The 22,112-nt window shown below is 31.9% G+C and overlaps 4 protein-coding genes across 4 annotated transcripts in view; 1 reads left to right on the forward strand and 3 right to left on the reverse strand.

The window, feature by feature from the left end:
* Positions 1-5,261, reverse strand: part of LOC111699450 (serine/arginine repetitive matrix protein 2) — a 35,514-nt gene extending 30,253 nt beyond the window's left edge. Inside the window, exons 1-3 of the mRNA XM_023470130.1 lie at positions 5,227-5,261; positions 1,937-2,362; positions 148-218 (exon numbers count right to left, since the gene is read on the reverse strand). Coding sequence (XP_023325898.1) covers positions 148-218; positions 1,937-2,362; positions 5,227-5,232 — 503 coding nt within the window. The 5' untranslated portion in view covers positions 5,233-5,261. The remainder of the gene's footprint in view (positions 1-147; positions 219-1,936; positions 2,363-5,226) is intronic.
* Positions 5,262-7,786: 2,525 nt separating this feature from the next.
* LOC111699356 (uncharacterized) lies at positions 7,787-8,726 on the forward strand. The gene is made up of 3 exons (XM_023470015.1): positions 7,787-8,127; positions 8,243-8,295; positions 8,541-8,726. Exons 1-3 carry the CDS (start codon positions 7,833-7,835, stop codon positions 8,601-8,603), a joined length of 411 nt encoding a protein of 136 aa, XP_023325783.1. The 5' UTR covers positions 7,787-7,832; the 3' UTR covers positions 8,604-8,726.
* Positions 8,727-10,555: 1,829 nt separating this feature from the next.
* LOC111699320 (uncharacterized) lies at positions 10,556-19,337 on the reverse strand. Its single transcript, XM_023469965.1, has 6 exons — positions 19,200-19,337; positions 16,598-17,207; positions 15,435-15,486; positions 14,451-14,567; positions 11,274-11,338; positions 10,556-11,126 (listed from the first exon to the last, which is right to left on the reverse strand). The coding sequence occupies exons 1-6, from the start codon at positions 19,335-19,337 to the stop codon at positions 11,089-11,091; spliced, it is 1,020 nt and encodes a 339-aa protein (XP_023325733.1). The 3' UTR covers positions 10,556-11,088.
* A 577-nt stretch (positions 19,338-19,914) lies between these two features.
* LOC111699330 (uncharacterized) overlaps positions 19,915-22,112 on the reverse strand; it is a 30,236-nt gene continuing 28,038 nt past the window's right edge. The window contains exons 19-20 of the mRNA XM_023469977.1: positions 20,344-20,406; positions 19,915-19,987 (exon numbers count right to left, since the gene is read on the reverse strand). Of these exons, the coding sequence (XP_023325745.1) occupies positions 19,915-19,987; positions 20,344-20,406 (136 nt within the window). The remainder of the gene's footprint in view (positions 19,988-20,343; positions 20,407-22,112) is intronic.

Genomic DNA, 22,112 nt, shown 5'->3' on the forward strand with positions numbered 1-22,112 from the left:
AGGGATAAAGATCAAAGATTTATCCTCAAATTTAAAATTGCCCACAATGGATATCGAGATAAAGCGTTCAAGGATACTCTACACCTCAGATCTGAGTGTTTATTCTCAAAAGCTAAGGTTTTATCGGGTTATGTTTAAAATGCTGACCTGCTCCCCCTCTTCTTGTTCTCATGTAAAATCTCGACCATCTCTTCAGATATTCTGTGACAAGATCGAGCCTTAATTCTCAGCTTTCAACAAAAAGAATAGAATATATATTAGAGAGGAATTTAAAGAATCTCTCGGTATGAACTTTTTCAGTCCCTTTCAGCCTGAAAGGGAGTTCAAAGTGTACAAATCATGTAAAAGCTGTTTTTTTAAAGCTGTTAAATAAACTTTATAATGAATTAGGTGAATAGAAAACATCATTTGATTTATAGTCATAACGGAAAATCATCGTTTGTAAAGTGAAAGGCATAGAGTCTATGTGAAATGATCATTGATCAATTATGAAACCAGCCTATTTAGTATTTCATAATTTGGTTTTCTTTAAATATTAGTTTTAGATTTTCTACATAATGATATGCCAGGGCCCAAGAGGTTATATAGTATAAATATGTGAAGTACACCTGCAGTATGGAAACAGTAGAACAAAATCGCCGTTTTAAACTTTTTTCTAGTAAATTTCCCTCTAATCTTTTCTCTTTGGCTTTCAATAAACATTTTAGAATAAAAAAGATATTAGATTGTATTGCTTAAAGGGAGTGTTCGCGAAAAATGAAAGGGGGTATAGGCTTAATGCGATAAAAAAGCGCTTTTGATCGCTACTAATTTTACTTCTATCTGTTGCGTCTATAAGGGGAAAATTGTTAAAGACGTCTCATAACGAATAATTTAGCGCCCATAAAAATTCAGAAAATTGCAACATACAACTTAAAGACCGTAAAAAATCAATTTAATTTCAAACAAATCATTCAGATATTACAACCTATAGTCATCGATTATCTTTCGCCACATTTGTATATAGTTTATATTTTATAATATTTTATTTTTTTTAGAAAACGTTTTAACAGATTTCGAAAAATGTGAGTGGTGCGCGGCATTCTTAGATAGTTGCGCAAGCGACAAGAAAAATAATCAAATTCAAAACAAATTAGTTCAAAAATATTATAAAATATAAACTCTATACAAATGTGGCGAAAGATAATCGATGACTATAGGTTGTAATATCTGAATGATTTGTTTGAAATTAAATTGATTTTTTACGGTCTAAGTAGTATGTTGCAATTCCTTTAATTTGCATGGGCGCTACGTTCTTCGGTATGAGTCGTCTTTAACAATTTTCTCCTTATAGACGCAACAGATAGAAGTAAGATTAGTAGCGATCAAAAGCGCTTTTTTATCGCATTAAGCCTATACCCCCTTTCATTTTTCGCGAACACTCCCTTTAAATGGACTGTCATTAAAATGTCAAGTGGTACTGCATGCCTGACGCACAACGGAACTCTAAACCTTTATATGAGAAACAATAAACAGATCTCGTTGTTATTCTATTTTGAAAACTGTTGAATTTTGAGTTTGGTCAATTTTATACATTTTGTCACTTCCACAGAGTATAGTTTTCGATTTTCAGAGAGAGAGAAACTTGATATAATTCGTCCATGCTCGGAGAAAGGTTTAAAGGTAGAGATTTCGAAAAATGTGAGTGGTGCGCGGCATTCTTAGATAGTTGCGCAAGCGACAAGAAAAATAATCAAATTCAAAACAAATTAATTAAAACATATTATAAGTTATTCGGTATGAGACGTCTTTAACAATTTTCTCCTTATAGACGCAACAGATAGAAGTAAGATTATTAGCGCTCAAAAGCGCTTTTTTATCGCATTAAGCCTATACCCCCTTTCATTTTTTGCGAACACTCCCTTTAATGAAATTTTATTTTGAAAGTGTTGAATTCCTTGGAAGGAGGAGACGAGGCAACCTTTCTTGCAGGTGTATGTATTCGACCTGGAGCAGGGCGCGGACTATGTGGTGCTCCAGGAGTAGTTCGAGTACTTTGTGCAGCTCCAGAGATATGTCGAGGACTTGTTGGTGCCGCTGAATTATGTCGAGGACTTGATGGCACCCCTGGATTATGTCTAGGACTTGTTGGTGCCCCTGGATTATGTCGAGGACTTGACGGGACTCCTTGATTATGACGGGGACTTGTTGGCGCCCCTGAGGTAATCCTAGGACTCCCTAGAGCTGGTGAAGCTGAACCAGTTTGTGCATTAAACTGCGCAAAATACTGAAGACCTTGCCCCGTTCCAGTTGACCCATAGGCTGCGTATTGAGCTGATGAGCTGACTGAGCCAGAAGGACGGGGAGATTGAGGGCTCCGCATCTAGATATTTATAATAATGTTTACAGCATACTTAGCGTTTCAAAACAAACCCCCCCCCCCCTCCACTTTACTATTTTGAATTGTTATTGAACATTCATGTGACCAAATGATGCATGTGACCAAATGAGGATAATATAAGTCGTTTTTTTAGGAATCTACAATGCCCAAATCTCAATCCTATGGTACTGTGAACCCAACCAGGGTTCATACCTATGTACATAATCTCATATAAGTTCATTGCTCCCAGTTGGACAAATGATGCACATAACAAATACAAACTAAGAATAAAGCCAAACAAAAAGGGTATTGAACTCCAGGTATGTCTGCACCCTTAAATACATAACCTTGAACTTGAACATTGAACCTCTTCTCTTATCTAGAGATACAACCCGCCGGCCGCGGGGTGCAAGGTTGGAGAAAGGAGTAAGGGTATAGAGGGACAGTGGTATTAAACCCTCTATCTTATCTAAAGAACGGCATTTATCTGCAGAGAAAACAGACCGTCGGCGATCTTAGCCCCAGAGTTTCATAGGGGAGTTAGTTAGCAGGAAGCATCTGATCAGAAGAGTCAAATGGAAATATATTCGCCCATGGCGGATGCATGTATACTTTTGGTATATCGTTATATTGTAAATATAGTGTGTGTGCATACCCATGCTTCGTTATTCTACTCAATCTTGGCTTTTTAATACTGAATTTTTTTCAAGTCTTTAGTACAAGTACAGGGTATCCCAATTGAGTGCCGACTTCTTTTCCGTCTTTGTTCCGCGTGGCATTATTATGGGAACACATTTTTTGCAAACAGTTAATAATTTAAACTACTTTTCTTTATTGGGAGTTCAAAAATGTGCTTAACTTTATTTTTACCTTAAAAATTGACGAATATATTAAGAAATCTGTTAAGATTCTAATAATTATTTACAACTACTGCACAGAAAAGTTGAGGGATATTACTTTACCAAAGGTTTATATGGCTTACAACACATTCAGAGCACAGCGAGCGCATTTTCATCTCAAAAGACGATACAGTTAAGTACAACTATTTTTCGGGAAATTTTAAATTTTATTAAACCACTGGTTCCCTCGATACGCTCTTGATGTTTTAACTTCCTTGTGAAGTAGCTGTAAGCATTTAAGATATCAACTAAATCTTTTAACTGTTAAATATCTCGATAAATTTTGAAAACATAAAGAGAACAGATCACATTTTCAAAAGCTCATAAGATGTTCAGTCTTTATTTTGATACACTCTTTGTCAATTTCATCCAGTTTCAAGTCGTTTCTTAATTCCCATGTTTAATGAGACACTCTGTATGATGTTGTTGGTTTAGTTCAGTAAATATGTAAATTGTACACGTATAAACACATGTTGCAGTAAAATGTTTTATCAAGTTTTGATTATTTCTTTTCTTCCGGAGAAAAAGGCAAATTCAGCAGAAAATTCTTTTTGAATAAAAAGTTTTGATTGAAACGAAAAGTTCTAAAGATAATTTCATTAGCTAACATACATTCACCTAAATATTAGTTCATGAACTTACTACATTCTATATAACTTCATGTACTCACTACTTACATACATTCAGGATAATATTAGTTCATGAACTTACTACATTCTAGATAACTTCATGTACTCACTACATACATACATTCACCTTAATATTAGTTCATGAACTTATTACATTCTATATAACTTCATGTACTCACTACTTACATACATTCAGGATAATATTAGTTCATGAACTTACTACATTCTAGATAACTTCATGAACTTACTACTTACTTACATTCGCCTTAATATTAGTTCATGAATATGAAAATATTCATTATTTATTAATATATTAATATATTAATATTAATATTTGATTATGAATATTCGTATTTTGCGACAGGTTGCTAAGATATAAGAAAATAAGCTTCCATCTTCCATTTAATTTTTTCATTGTTTTAATTTGATCATGTGAGGTCCCACAACAATTTAGGGCACGATCGGTTCAGCCGTTTTACCGTTTATTGGATTCCAACAGACAAACACCCAAACAAGCAAAGTATACGTATACGGTATATATAGATAGCAATAGGGGTTGTATTAAGTTTTCAGCTCAATTAGACCATGATAGTTTCTTTCACTCAAAATATTCAATTTATGATGCTTTCTTAAACTTCAATTGATTAAAGCCAAGATAAATTCATGAACTTGCATTGATTAAAGCTAAGGTAAATTCATGAACTTACATTGATTTAAGCTAAGGTAAATTCATGAACTTTCATTGATAAAAGCTAAGATAAATTCATGAACTTGCATTGATTAAAGCTAAGGTAAATTCATGAACTTTCATTGAATAAAGCCAAGATAAATTCATGAGCTTTCATTGATTAAAGCTAAGGTAAATTCATGAGCTTTCATTGATTAAAGCTAAGGTAAATTCATGAACTTACATTGATTAAAGCTAAGGTAAATTCATGAACTTATATTAATTAAAGCTAAGGTAAATTCATGAACTTACATTGATTAAAGCTAAGGTAAATTCATGAACTTATATTGATTAAAGCTAAGGTAAATTCATGAACTTATATTGATTAAAGCTAAGGTAAATTCATGAACTTGCATTGATTTAAAGCCAAGATAAATTCATGAACTTTCATTGATTTAAAGCCGAGATAAATTCATGAACTTTTATTGATTAAAGCTAAGGTAAATTCATGAACTTTTATTGATTAAAGCTAAGGTAAATTCATGAACTTCATTGATTTAAAGCCAAGGCAAATTTATGAAAATTTTGAATCAATGAAAATTTCAATGATGAATCCTTTGGCTCCACCAATTTTTCATTTTAAAATGTAAAATAAAACTTTATTTAACTTACATGCATTAGGTTAAAAAGAGCTTTGCCTCTACATATTATCTAAAAGAAAAGGTTCCAAATTAATCAAAATCAAAGATTCTTCGTATTATATAGATTATAGAAGATATATAAACTAGAAAATGAAAGTAAAAATAATATGTAGAAAAAGAGGTTCGAGTGGCCAGATGGGTATATAAAGCATACGAAAGAAGGTAGAGGGAATTGACAGATTTTATCATAAAAAGGAAAAATATTGATTTTATTTTGTTTACAGTTTTAGAAAAATTTTAAAGTCAAATGTGACTGAAAATAAGTTTAATGGCAGAAATAAAATAAAACTAAAAAGGATTAAATCAAACATAAGTAGATATAAAAGGTTAATAATACGAGATGTAAAAATAAAATAAATAAATATTTTAACAAAAAGAAAATAACAAGGAATTTGTTCGTTTAGAATTATAAAATACTAACTGAAGGGTCCAGCGTTGCCCGTGGAAAAAATTGAAAAAAATTAAAAAATAAAAATTAAAAAATTGAAAAAAATCGACACCCCCCGGCCACACATGAGTGTCAACAAAAAAAATCAGTCCAATCGGTCCAGCCGTTTGGCCGGCTATACACAATATATATTTATATACGAATGTCTTGTTTTATTGTGTAGATATTAAAGCAGAATTTTAAACGATTACTGAAGATTAAACTAGTTTTTTCAAAACCTGTAAATCCACCTGTTTTTCATTTCTTTAAATATTGGGATGCAAAGTATGAGAAAGTTTTGACAGGTTTTTAAATATTTAAAATATGTGGAATGATATTATGAAGAAATTATGGATTTCTTTGTTACATCGGATTCACATCTATCTCTAGTATTCCGTAAACTTTCAAACTATTGAAGTCTAACAGTGATTTTAGTTTGAAGTTCTAAATACTTCTTCAAGTCCGGTTTATTGATTAATGGATACTAGATAATTCAAGGGATTAGAAGTGAAAAAAAATTAAAATTATGATATGGTCATTCTTTCTTGTTTAACTCATTAAAAGACCGACTATATTTCAGAAATAAAATAATATATTAATGCATCTCTTGCAAAATAATTTTGCAAGTTTAAGGAATATTCAATTTATAAGAATCTCTAACGACATTTAAAGCAAACAATCCTTCACTTTGTTGACAGTTGTTAACAAATCTTCTATTTTACTCAAGAGTTGTCGAGATTTCACCGAGTCCACGCTCTTACTGAGAGGTATGAGAGAAGGAGAGAGGAGAGGGATTCTAACACCTGCCTCGGAACCCCCTCACCCTCCTCCCACCAGCCCCTCTGCCCTAGAGTGGGTAATGACTCCCAACCTCTGTTCCTCCATCAGTTCCTGGCATCATGAACCTCCGTACTAGGTTCAAGTTCTCGTCCTGCATATTTAATCCTTTCCTGCGACGGAATATTCTTTATCAAATAAAAAGGTTGTGAAGCTCAAAACAAAAGGAATAACCCGTTTTAGCAAACTCTGTCGACGTGTTCTAAACTAAAATGTAATTTTAATTAAAAAAATGTAATTAGAAAAAATACTTTTCACTTTTATCTTTTATTCCTAAGGGTTCTATGCAGAATTGGTACGCTTACAAAACAAAATAGAAAATTATTTTGTTATTTCATTAATTTATCTTTTATTAATATAAAATACAAAAGGTAGATATATGTTTATATGCAATTACATTTCAACGCATGAAATTTATGATATTAACGCTTAATAATTATTATTATTTTATTATACGAATATAGAAATTAAATACAATTCTTATTTTGTGCGCTGTAATCTGATCTATAATGTGTAATACAAAATCTCTCTTAGAAATAGGGTTTTCGTCCAAGATATAAAATATACAATATGCATCAAAATATACAAAAAAAAAACTGTACGTCTAGTCTGCGATAAGAGTTATAATTCTCACACTGCCCCACTTTTTTTAAAAACTGCCATAGTCCCTTTCCAAGATCTAATACAAGTAAATGCCCTCTGTTTTTTGTACGAATATAGGTTAAATCGTCTGCCATCATCATTTAATAATTCATGAAGTTTGAACAGGGATACAGACCCCCAATATATGCTAAGAAATGGCAAAGACTTTGCAATTCCACGATTTAAGTACCAGTATTTAAAATCACATCCTCTTTTTTATTTTCCGAATTTATGGAATAAATTTAAACCGGTGTTTAAAAATAGCACTGTTAACAGCTCAACGCTTACCAGTAATTTAAAATCTTATTTTCTACACAAACTTGATAAAAGGTATAGCATAGATTGTAACTGTTATTTTTGCACTGTTTTTTTTTACTTTTAACGCCGCATAAATCTAAAGTTTTCAGGAACCGGGACCAGACAGCCAGATATTGAGCTCTCCGGGTTTCCCGGCACTGTAAAAATCATAGAATTCATCAATGTGTTTTTAACCCTTGTATATGTATTTTAATTTACATGTGCCTAATAAAATATTTATTATTTATTTATTTATTTTAAACATAAAACATTTTCAACTGAACCATAACACACTTTGCTAAATCATTTTGAATTAAATTAAACTCTGAAATGTGCGAAGAACAAGTGAAAAATCCGGGAAATGCGATAAAGGAATGGAGACTAAAGTTCACGCTGGATTAACATGGTTTATAATTATCTTTTCACTTCCTCTACTTATTTGGGCAATATTTGTGCACTCCGACACGATGCCAGCTTTAATAAAACTGATGACAGTCATGGAGTCTATGAACGAATCAGATCTTATTAAACATTCAAAAAACAGAACCCAAGAAGTAGAATTGATATTCAGAGAAATCGAAAGTATTTTAAGCATCTCGTCAATCTGTGGAATAATAATTTCAATACTCATAATATTGAGAACCTCAACATTAGTTCTAACTATATCAGGTAACTTTCTTTTACAATACATTTTACTGGCCTTGAACTGCATTGGTATTGTATTGTAAAAGTGAATTTAACTGCAACTTTATAAATTCATGTGATCACTTTTGAAACATTTTAGGAGATAGAAGTTGTAAACAATGTTGCAAACCAATTCAGTATATATGGGCTCAGGTATAATATTATCAGTTTAATCTATTCAAAAGAAGTAATTAAAATAAAAAGAAATATCATGCATGGAAGCACTTTCCTATGTGAATAATCATAGGCTTGAGATTGGACCTCTAAAGCCATCTGAAAAACAAATACAAAACAGATAAAAAGTGGTGTTAACGATCGGGAATTTATTCAAAAAAAAATAACAACAATACTTCATTTAGCATTTAGTTTTCATACGTAAACAAATATTATATGTTTAGGTTAGAACGGAGGTGAACTTTGTTTTGATGGAGACAACACCACAGCATTCTCCTCAAGAATAATGGGGAACAGGTGGTCAAAGAGCTGGAAGCTATACATGTTTTATTATTGGTGTACTGATCTTAAAATTTGTTTATATGTGAAATTGCAATAAAATGCAGTAATAAAATAAGCTAAGTCTGTGAGCAAATGAAAACTTGTAAATAGGGTTTATACAAACATTTAATTTGGTTTAAAGAAGTTCTTTGTTTAATATATATAGAAAAGATGCAGATATTCACATGAAAATTAAAGTCTTTTTATGGCAACTAAAATATAAACATTCGTCGGTCGACAGGCATCTTGCAATTAACCTATCATAAAGTGTCTTAAATTTTTCAGAGTTTCTTGTCCAGCCCGTTTCATAAGTTTGTCATAGCTTGCAATGTTTCCATTCTTCAAGAAACAAATTTAGCAATTTTTTCCATCTTTTATACATACCTCGAAAAAAATCTCTGGTGTATACATCTACACAAATATTGGATGTGAAAAACTACGGGTAAGAAAAGAAAAATTACTCTTTCTATTATGTAAAAAAAATACAATATATCATTTATTCTTTCATCCAATATGCATGGTTACATAATCCACCCATCAATTAGACATGTACAATGTATACTGTACAGAGTACAGGGCAAAATCTCAACTTTTACTTGCTTTAAAGCAGGGATTTTTTACTTTTAATGGAATGATCATAATATCGACAATAATTTATGATCGGCTGGGACATTTAGGGAGATCAATTTCACACCTTTTATTCCAGAGGCCAGTTATTTTCATTTCTTATTATTTCAAATAAATTAAAATTAAAATGGAATTTTATTCTGAAAAGCTTTGAAATCTAATCCGGCTCTTGACACTTTCACTTAATTGATAAAACATTTTACAAATGAAGATAAGAATTTATAAGTAGGGAAGAATTGCTAAGAAGATCGAGAAGGGTACATAGGAAGAGAAGGATTGATAAAAAGAGAAGGATTGATAAGATCAAAAGGATTGATAAGAATAGAAGGATTGATAAGAATAGAAGGATTGATAAGAAGAGAAGGATTGATAAAAAGAGAAGGATTTGATAAGAAGAGAAGGATTGATAAGAAGAGAAGGATTGATAAGAAGAAAAGGAATGATAAGAAGAGAAGGATTAATAAGAATAGAAGGATTGATAAGAAGAGAAGGATTGATAAGAAGAGAAGGATTGATAATAATAGAAGAAATGATAAGAAGAAGAGGATTGATAAGAAGAGAAGGATTGTTAAGAATAGAAGGATTGATAAGAACAGAAGGATTGATAAGAAGAAAAGGATTGATAAGTAGAGAAGGATTGATAAGAAGAGAAGGATTGATAAGAAGAGAAGGATTGATAAGAAGAAAAGGATTGATAAGGAGAGAAGGATTGATAAGAAGAGAAGGATTAATGAGAAGTGAAGGATTGATAAGAAGAGAAAAAATTATAAGAAGAGAAGGTCTGATAAAATAAGAGGATTGAAAAAAAGAGAAGGATGATAAGAAGAGAAGGATTGAAAAGAAGAGAACGATGAATAAAAGAGAATTTTAGATAAGATGAAAAGAATAACTAAGATGAGACGGATAAATAAGATAAGATATCTACATGATAAGAAAAATTATTAAGATGAGAATAATCCAGATATGATAAAAAGAATGTATGAGAAGGAAAAATAAGATGGGAAGAATAAATATTTAGAGAAGGCCAAATAAGACGAGAAGGATAAATAAGATGGGAAGGATAAATAAGATGGGAAGGATGGAAAGATTAATGATGTATTTAACACGATATTCCTAATTAAACATAATCAAGATGTATTAGTTCGCGTTAATAGTTTTTTTAGTTGGTTCTATGCATATCCAAGTAGATATATATTGAAGGAAAATCTCTCTTCTTATTTCAATGTTTAGCTTAAGAAAATGCGTAATTTATGATAAATAACTTTGATCTCGACTGAAAGCTAGATTTAAAAAAGTGTCTGCAGATGTTTTATTGCATATATTATTTATTTCGTTGATACATAGCAATGATTAAAAATAACATCGTGGTGGAGAAAAACACTCGAAACTTTCTTGAAAGGTGTTTCAGCGTTTTGCCTCGGACTAGAATGTATGCTAATATAAAGGGTCTTCATGCTAAATTTTAAATAAAAAAAACTTTAAAGGGAGACTTCTTTAAAAAATTACAAACGAGGTGGAGATTTTTCGATAAAATGGAGTTATACGTACACAGACGATCTGAGACTTTTAAATTTAGTTATTTGTAAAGCTTGGAATAAGATGGCTGACATCATAATAAACAATCTTGCTGTTGCCAAACCTTTCAACTGTTGACCAATGAGAGGGCGACTTGATTAAAGTACCTTTGGACAGTAAATACATATATTTGGGTCGATTTTTACATTAGTTATGCCCTTAAACAACTTTCCACCTGCACTTTTTCAATTAATTTTTTGAAAAATTTAAGATCATACTTTGTATGACATATATTAAATAAAAGGATATCTAGAATTTCATGTTATTGGTTTCCCTCCACTCAGATCCTAAAAACAAAAATCCAATATATTCATTAGTAGAAAGGATATTTAATGAAATTGTAGCTAAGAATTTGATTATTAGTTACATAGATATTCATGAATTATTTATATTTTCTATGCCACATTGTACTGTACATGCGTTTATTAATTTACCTGGTGCAGTACTGTTGAATAATATTGGATTAGGATAAAGGGGTCTACTGTATACATCACTCTCTCTAGTGAAAAAAAAGAATAGAAATGGTCCTAAAATAACATATTATACAGCAGCATCAAAACAAAGAACTCAGGGGCAACGCATCATTTTTAAGGAACAGGGCCCAAGGGGTGGAATAAGAAGATATTACTATTGTATTTTCCATATCAACCAGAAAGCCAAAAATCATATGTATTCGCTCTAACTTGATATATTAACTTGTTTTTTGTTGGACTGTAATATCACATCAGAGCTTTAGTCCTTTCCCTTCAACTTCTGTGGGGGCACTGGGTTTGTTTACATTCCTCTTACAGTGTACAGTACATAATATGCGCATATCTGAGTTGGGCGTTCCTGTATATAGTTCCTTGGTTTCAGGCAACTTTTGAATATAAAGGTTTCAAGCATGCAATAAGACACATTAACTCTAGTATTGAATAGAAATTTCAGATCTTTCTATCCTATATTTTTCTGCCGACCACGGTAAACTATTTTCCAAAATGATCATAACTACAAGATATGATAATGATAAAAGAAAATGTGTATTTGTCATAATATCGGATAAGGTTTCAACATATTGGACAAGAAGAGATTAATTGTGTTATTGGTTTCAGATCTTTACTCGATACTACATAGTTCAAACCTATATATATTAAATGAGTGTCCACAAAAAATTTCAGCGTTGTCCGTGAAAAAAAAAATTTTAAATAAAAAAAACAAAAAAAATTAAAAAATAAAAATTTTGAAAAAAATATTTCGATTTTTAGCCTATAACACCCCCCAACCACCTATGTCACCCCCAGGCTACGTATGAGTGTCGACAAATGTCAGCCCATTAGGTTCAGCCATTTGGCCGGCTATAGGGAACACATATACGAATGTCTTGTTCTATTATATAGATTATATATTATAACTTATATATTATAAATTATATATTATATATTATGTATTATAAATTATATAATATATAATAGATATTATATATTATGTATTATAAATTATATAATATATATGAAGGGGATACATGAATTTCAAAATCTAAATTTCTCTTATTTAGAGTTGTCTTTCGAACCCGTTATTATCCATTGAATGTATATAGGTTTTTTTGTCTTTTGGTGTAAAGGCTACATTATAAATTGCCCTCTATTTTTCAACGAGAATAATGAAATTCTATTATATTCCATCAATTCATGGAGAAAATAATCAAATCTCAAAATTTTATTTTTTAGAAATCAGTTTTCTTTTGAAAATGAAATTATATTTTTTCCGAAGAAAGTCTTTTCTTCTAAAAAATTCAAAATTTCTTTGTTAATCTTTATATTTGGATTCTATATTTTATTTCAAAAGTTATTCCGAGAAAGCATCAAAATCAAATATTTCTTTTTATCATCCTAATTATAGATATTATCAGTCTAATTTAAGTCTCGATACATTTAAAAACAAATTTGATTGCTTTTTACTTTTACTACAGTGGTCGGCGATTATATCAATACAATGAAGACGACTTTTTAGAAACAATGCTTTGATCTTTAACAAGCATTTTTAAATTACAAGTTTACCAGTAAATAAAGAGAAACTGTTAATTGACAATTGTAATAATGTTAAAGTGTTTCTGCTGTTTGAAAGCTTGGTAGAAATAAAAATCAAATCAGAAATTCGTCTTCATTGTATTGATAAATATGACGACAACTGTATCTGATTTTTTGTTACACCAATAATGGGACACCTGTATCTGATTATTATTACACCAATAATGGGACACCCAGTATCTGATTATTAATACACCAGTAATGGGACACCTGTATCTGATTATTTTTACACAAGTAATGGGACACCCTGTATCTGATTTTTTGTAACACCAATAATGGGACACCTGTATCTGAATATTATTACACCAATAATGGGACACCCAGTATCTGATTATTAATACACCAGTAATGGGACACCTGTATCTGATTATTTTTACACAAGTAATGGGACACCCTGTATCTGATTTTTTGTTACACCAGTAATGGGACACCTGTATCTGAATATTATTACACCAATAATGGGACACCTGTATCTGATTATTATTACACAAATAATGGGACACCCTGTATCTGATTATTGCTACACCCTTTATTACACCAATAATGGGACACCTTGCATATACACATTACTACACCAGTAATGGGACACCGGCCATGTATCTGATTATAGTTAAACCAGTAATGGGACACCACTGTTAATGGTACACCCTGTATCTGATTATTGTTAAACCAGTAATAGGACACCCTGTATATGATTATTATTACACCAGTAATGGGACACCCTGTATCTGATGATTATTACACCAGTAATGGGACACCTGTATCTGATTATTATTACATCAGTAATGGGACACCCTGTATCTGATTATGATTACACCAGTAATGGGGCACCTGTATCTGATTATTTTTACATCAGTAATGGGACACCCTGTATCTGATTATTATTACACCAGTAATGGGACACCTGTATCTGATTATTATTACACCAGTAATGGGACACCTGTATCTGATTATTATTACACCAGCAATGGGACACCCTGTATCTGATTATTATTACACCAGTAATGGGACACCTGTATCTGATTATTTTTACACAAGGAATGGGACACCCTGTATCTGATTATTATTACAACAATAATGGAACACCTTGTTTCTGATTATTGTTACACCAGTAATGGGACACTTTGTATCTGATTATTGTTACACCAGTAATGGTACACCCTGTATCTGATTATTATTACACCAGTAATGTGACACCCTGTATCTAATGTATTGTTACACCAGTAATAGGACACTCTGTATCTAATGTATTGTTACACCAGTAATGGGACACCCTGTATCTAATGTATTGTTACACCAGTAATGGGACACCCTGTATCTAATGTATTGTTACACCAGTAATGGGACAACTGTATCTAATGTATTGTTACACCAGTAATGGGACACCCTGTATCTAATATATTGTTACACCAGTAATGGGACACCCTGTATCTAATGTATTGTTACACCAGTAATGGGACACCCTGTATCTAATGTATTGTTACACCATTAATGGGACACCCTGTATCTAATGTATTGTTACACCATTAATGGGACACTCTGTACCTGTAAAGGTTATAAATATGATGGGACGAAGCTCCCATACTGTTTGTTCTCCGTAGCTGTGTAGTATACGGAGTATAGTGGAGAACAGGTAGAGCAGTCTTGTAGAACTGTCGATAGCTGAATATAACGATATATTAGATATATCTACAAATTAAAGGGACTGTACTGAATATAACGATATATTAGATAATCTACAGATTAATGGTACTGTACTGAATATAACGATATATTAGATTATCTACAGATTAATGGTACTGTGCTGAATATAACGATATATTAGATAATCTACAGATTAAAGGGACTGTACTGAATATAACGATATATTAGATTTTCTACAGATTAAAGGGACTGTACTGAATATAAACGATATATTAGATAATCTACAGATTAATGGTACTGTACTCGTAATATTAAGTTAATTGCATCTAAAGAGTGGCATGTCCGATTCATAATGATATCTTTTAAATTAATGAAATATTGTTCACAAATTGGAAATTATGTTTTTTCTAATTTTGTACAAAGAAACCAAAATTAAAACTTATTAATTAGAATATCTCATTTATCCCCCATCAGACAAAGGATACCGTTTGTGAATCGAACAATCTGTTACAGTTTACGTCTCCAGGTCCCTTTAAGTATACGGTAGTTTCAAGTGTCAACAACATATCAATGTTTATATTTTCGAAAACTGATTATATTCTGGTTTCTCTAGTATAGTGACTTGCACAGTTCTACTTCAGGAAGACATATAGTAAGTATTAGAATTTAACAGTTTTATACCTAGAAAAACGACAATATTTTCCACATCAGTGTTCAGATAAAGGTTTCAATGGTATCGTTGTGAATGAGAATTTCTATCTAGTTTAGTAAGGTCACTTGAAATTACGCAAGCAGTCCCGTAAGGTTGCATTACATCTTTTATTTCAAACCAAAACTAAGCGAAACTTTAGAAAATATTTTTAAAATTTGAAATGATTATATTACCTGACTGTATGATAGTTTCCATTTTTCTTTTTCCTTTTCTCTTTTTCTCTTCCTAAATGTTAGAATAAAATCGAAATCCTAGATAAAAACCAGAGTCAAGTTTTGTTAAAACGGATAATTCTGTATGAACAAATATCAGAATATCTGATAATAAATATCAGAATATCTGATAACAAATTAATGATCAAACTCTTGAAATTATCAAAAAAGTGTAGTTAAACAGTTAGGAAAACTATTTACTTAAAAAATTATACAATACACCGAGGATTCTAAGTAAACTTTTTGAAGTTAAGAGTATAATTAAACATTTTTAAACCATAAAACGTGTTAAAAAACATATTTCTCTTTTCTAACTCTTTTCTCACTCTTTTTCTCTCTTTCCCTTTTTATCTGTTTTCTCTTTCGCTCTTTCTCTTTTTATTATTTTTGTCTTTTTCTCTACCGTTCTCTCTCTTTCTTACTTTTCTCCTAACATGTCACCTAGTTTGTTGAAATTCAAACCGTTTTGAGATAAAAAACAGAATGATTAGTTGTTATAATTTTTCCTAGATTTAATTACCTTTCTTATAGCTTGTAGACCTAATTGAAATGTACTGCGTTTGTACAGGGTGTCCCAAGAAACATGGAAATTCAGTGACGAATTCGATATCGTCTTTTTAAATAATTCTTTGATTTAGTATAGTGATACCTAATGAGAAAGCTGTAATCTGTAAGAGTTTCGTCTGCTATGTTTACAATTTGTTTGTTTATGTTTTGACTGCATACGGTTGTTCTTAGTAAAACCAGAAAATTGCAGTATACAAACAGAGTAAACTTGTCCGTCTTCACTGTTCATCGTGCGGAGACATTATAGACACATCTTTACAGTCTTTTACTGTTTTCATAAAATAAACTCTAGCAGACATAATAATATTATTGCTTTTGAAATTAGGTATTACAATGCTAATTCATAACAAAGACGATATCGAATTTGTCACTGAATTCCCATGTTTTTTGGGACACCCTGTACTGTATGATATAGCCTTTGATCATTTAGCATTTAATATTCTGATATTTTTCCATTTTGTACATTGTACATATTACAATGCAACATGTTTATTATTATGTAAAATAACCCAAATGTATGGAATTGTACACGTGTACATCCTTCTATCTGTACTGACCTGTTCTGTAACTATCCCGGTTAGATCTAGGACCAAGAGCAAACTGTATCTCCTCCCCTTGAATCCCTTGAATCCCTTGAATCCCTGGACAATGTTCATCTTCCCCTAGGACGAATTTCTGGATCCCCCTGGGTACTAGGGAGCTACGACGGTCTTCTCGCTCACATATGGATGCAACATGTCGATCCCCGTCGGAGAAAACAGAACGAGGTATTCTATCCAAATCAGGAATTGAAGACCTGGAACATCGTTCCAAATCCGAAACCAAAGACCGAGGTCCTCTTTCCAGCTCGGGGATTAAAGACCGTGGACCCCTTTCCAGTTCAGGAACCAAAGACCGAGGTCCCCGTTCCAAATCTGAAAGAATTGACTTTTGTCCTCTTAGACTTTCAGAAAGAATAGAACGAGGTGCCCTCTCCCCCTCGCAAAGTATTGAACGAGGTGCCCTCTCCCCCTCGCAAAGTATTGAACGAGGTGCCCTCTCCCCTTCGCAAAGTATTGAACGAGGTGCCCTCTCCCCCTCGGAAAGAATAGATCTAGGTGTTGTCTCTTGTTGAAATCTATTGAAGTTTTCCTCTTGTATTGAGAGTTTCCTGTCATCCAGACATCCCTTAAAACAAACTTTGATGTAAAATTGGGAACAATGCGTGACATAGAAAACTTTAATAAATGAAAATATTGGTTTTTTTTCTTAATAAAGAATGTTTTGACAAACTTAGAAAAGTTCAAAAATATGCTGAACTAAATAAAATTAATTGTATCTAAGATTGTACAATGTGTATTGTACAAACATACAGTTGCAAGTATAAAAGTATTCGGTAATTAATATATTAAAATAAACAATCTATTAAAAGTATAAACATAAACATTACACAATAATCGCAACGTCGCAATTGTTACCATACAATATATTTATATTTAAAGTAAATACTAACTGTCACAACTTCACGAAAACTGTAATTAATTAATCGCTATACTTTGGCAACCTAATGGTGTAAACATTAAAATTTCAAACTTGATATTTTGATCCTGGAGAATTTCAGCAACATCAGGTTTCAAAGAAATAATAGTGTGTGACTATTAAAATCCTAATCCCGTTTTTTCGGGTCACTCTGTATAAAGTTTAATTAATGTATTATTAGGAACCTAATTAATTAATTAACTCAAAATCAAACTAGTAGATTATACATTTACCTTTTCATTAGAAATATTTTCCTATTTAAAAGTTTCAGTCAGATCATTTTCATAAATTAATTAATAATGAAAAAAAAAATAATTAAAATTCTCAATTTTCCTTTATCCAAAAATAAACTGAAACACAGATGGACACAGATACATCTTGTACCAACTCCCAGATAGTATACAGGGTAAACAGACAGATACATCTTGTACCAACTACCAGATAGTTTACAGGGTAAACAGACAGATACATCTTGTACCAACTCCCAGGATAGTATACAGGGTAAACAGACAGATCCATCGTGTACCAACTCCCCAGATAGTATACAGGGTAAACAGACAAATACATCTTGTACCAACTCCCCAGATAGTATACAGGGTAAACAGACAAATACATCTTGTACCAACTCCCAGATAGTTTACAGGGTAAACAGACAGGTACATCTTGTACCAACTACCAGATAGTTTACAGGGTAAACAGACAGATACATCTTGTATCAACTCCCAGATAGTTTACAGGGTAAACAGACAGATACATCTTGTACCAACTACCAGATAGTATACAGGGTAAACAGACAGATACATCTTGTACCAACTCCCCAGATAGTTTACAGGGTAAACAGACAGATACATCTTGTACCAACTCCCCAGATAGTATACAGGGTAAACAGACAGATACATCTTGTACCAACTCCCAGGTAGTTTACAGGTTAAGTACGAAGTGTCCCAATAAACATGGGAATTAAGTGAAGACTTTTAAGTCGTCTTTGTTTTCAAAGATGTGTTTTATCATTTTTGCACTTTAGAAATATTAATTTTCTACTTGTAAAACGTATATATTAGTATTTATTAAATTGCAAAGAAAGTGTTAAACAATTACAAGAGTTTGGTTGCTGTAGTTTTCTGTAGATTTCTGTAGGTTTCTGTAGGTTTCTGTAGGTTTCTGTGGGTTTCTGTTGGTTTCTATAGGTTTCTGTGGGTGTGTGTGGGTTTCTGTAGGTTTCTGTAGTTTTCTGTAGATTTCTGTAGGTTTCTGTAGGTTTCTGTAGGTTTCTGTGGGTTTCTGTAGGTTTCTGTTGGTTTCTATAGGTTTCTGTGGGTGTGTGTGGGTTTCTGTAGTTTTCTGTAGTTTTCTGTAGATTTCTGTAGATTTCTATAGGTTTCTATAGGTTTCTATAGGTTTCTGTAGGTTTCTATAGGTTTCTTTAGGTTTCTGTAGGTTTTTTATATGTTTCTGTAGGTTTCTGCAGGTAAATAAGGACACGTCTGTCATCCTCGAAATGTTTAAAGGGCACTATTAAAATTGGAAACTCCAATCTGCCAAGATTAAGGTTTTAAGGATACCGAATTGCCATCTGTGCATGGAGGCTCATCTGAAATTACGCTAACAGTCCCTTTAAGAGTATAAAAACATGTTATTTACCTTACTAGCTGCTATACTTCTGAGTTTAGGTTTAGGAGTATCAGAATATTTGGAACTTAAAGATACTCCAGATCTTAAGGTGGCAGTTTTCCTACACAAATACAAGTACAGTGGTCGAATTGGAAGGGAAGACGACATTTATCTCGAAGATATAGTCTAATGATCACGGTAAGTGATGGCTGACCGGTATACAATTTTCAACAAAAACGTTAATACAACTCAGATTCTCTTCATAGGCCATCTTCAGTTACATTTTTTTCTGATTACTTTAAAAAGTATAGTCAGAGAATAATTATTTTTTACATATCTGTATATTTATATATACATATATATATATATATATATATTATATACATATATTTATATATATTTACAGTGGAAACCAGAAATCTTTGAAATGGGAAGACGACATAAAAGCAATAATTAATTGTATTTTATGTTGCTAAAAAAGCAAGTTATTAAATGAAATGGGCCTGTTTTCACTGCAAAATTGCTGCGTCTAATGCTCATTGGACTATTAGGTCATAAATGTCGTCTTCCTATTCCAGAGTTTTCTGATTCTGACCGTATATATTCTGATAAGTATGACTAGTGTTGCTTTGTAACATCTTCATTTTTCTCTTTTTTATTATTTTAAATATCAATTTTTAACACAGATTATATGCAATCTATATTTTGATTAAGTTCTTCCAATCAAGTTTTTAAAATAATAATATTAATAATAATAATAATAATACCTAATTGAGGATTTTTTCTGTCGGGTACACGGATCTTCAGTTGGACAGGCACTATGGCACAAAAATATCTTTCTTTTTTTAATCCCTTTTTGGACTTTAATTTCTAACCATAGCTTTTGGAAAACTTAATCTCATGAAAAAGCTTTGTTAATTGATAAAATAGAAATGCAAAGGAACTCAACGCTCGCATCAAACTATAATTTTCTAACCCCTATATCTTTGCAACTTAATGGCGTAAATCTTGGATAATTCTAACGTTGAATTTTATTGGTAGAATTAAAAATTTTATATATCCAAGGTGTAGGATATCAAGTTGAAAGATATAAAGATGAATAAAGTATCCGAGAGTACTCAGTTCCTCACTGAAAATGCTTTTGTATCGTGCTAAACTTGATGTTCTTGTGTTCCTTTGACAAGATGCATGGTTCTCCAATCCTTGATCAGGTTCTTCTTTAATATCCGTCCCGTCCCTGAGAAATATAAAACCTTACTCCCGACCCTGAGAAATATTAAACCTTACTCCCGTCCCTGATACTACTAAACCTTACTCCCGTTCCTTATACATATTAATCCTTACTCCCGTCCCTGATAATAATAATCCTTACTTCCGTCCCTGATAAATATTAAACCTTACTCCCGTCCCTGATAAATATTAAACCTTACTCCCGTCTCTGATAAATATTAAACCTTACTCCCGTCCCTGATAAATATTAAACCTTACTACCGTCCCTGATAATATTAAACCTTACTCCCGTCCCTGATAAATATTAAACCTTATTCCTGTCCCTGATAAATATTAATCCTTACTCCCGTCCCTGATAATATTTAACCTTACTCCCGTCCCTGATAAATATTGATCCTTACTCCCGTCCCTGATTTATTTTAAACCTTACTCCCGTCCCTGATAAATATTAAGACTTATTCCCGTCCCTGATATTACTAATTCTTACTCCCGTCCCTGATAATACTAATTCATACTCCCGTCCCTGATAATACTAATCCTTACTCCCGTCCCTGATAATACTAATCCTTACTCCCGTCCCTGATAATACTAATTTTTACTCCTTCCCTGATAAATACTAATCCTTACTCCCGTCCCTGATAATAATAATCCTTACTCCTGTCCCTGATAAATATTAAACCTTACTCCCGTCCCTGATAATAATAATCCTTACTCCTGTCCCTGATAAATTTTAATCCTTACTCCCGTCCCTGATAATAATAATCCTTACTCCTGTCCCTGATAAATATTAATCCTTACTCCCGTCCCTGATAAATATTAATCCTTACTCCCGTCCCTGATAATACTAATCCTTATTCCCGTCCCTGATAAATATTAATCCTTACTCCCGTCTCTGATAAATATTAATCCTTACTCCCGTCCCTGATAAATATTAATCCTTACTCCCGTCCCTGATAAATATTAATCCTTACTCTCGTCCCTGATAAATATTAATCCTTACTCCCGTCCCTGATAAATATTAAACCTTACTCCCGTCCCTGATAATACTAAACCTTACTCCTGTCCCTGATAAATACTAATCCTTACTCCCGTCCCTGATAAATATTAATCCTTACTCCCGTCCCTGATAAATATCAATCCACACTCCCGTCCCTGTAAATATTAATCTTAACTCCCGTCCCTGTAAATATTAATCTTAACTCCCGTCCTAAGCAGAATTTATAATTCCTAAAGAAACTGTCAACGCATATTAAGTGAAATATTTAAAAGTGTAATTTTTTAAAATTTAGATCTCAGTTCCTTCTTCTTATTTTCGCGTCACTTTCAATCACTATAAACTTTTAAAAGATTATAAAATTGACATGTTTAAAGTTTGAAAAAAAAACTAATTTCTGGAATTGATCTAAACCTGAAATACAGAAGAAAGATTGAATATTAAATATAAAAATTGGATTTATGTAGAATAGTGTCTGTAGACTTATACAATATACATTTAGTTTCAACTCAAAACATTAAAGAAAATGTTTACACAAGGAATATAAACAAAAATTAGTATTTTCCCCATCATATCAAACATTGTTTATCTTTCCAAAACACAGAAAATTAAATTAAAATGTTAATTTACAATTCAAATAAGGTTTTTAAATGGTTTCACCCTTTTGATCTAATCTAAATGATGATATAGATGTAAAACATGACTTTCTTAAAATTAAA

This window comes from Eurytemora carolleeae, unplaced genomic scaffold, assembly GCF_000591075.1.
Source record: "Eurytemora carolleeae unplaced genomic scaffold, Eaff_2.0 scaffold25, whole genome shotgun sequence".
NCBI lineage: Eukaryota > Metazoa > Arthropoda > Copepoda > Calanoida > Temoridae > Eurytemora > Eurytemora carolleeae.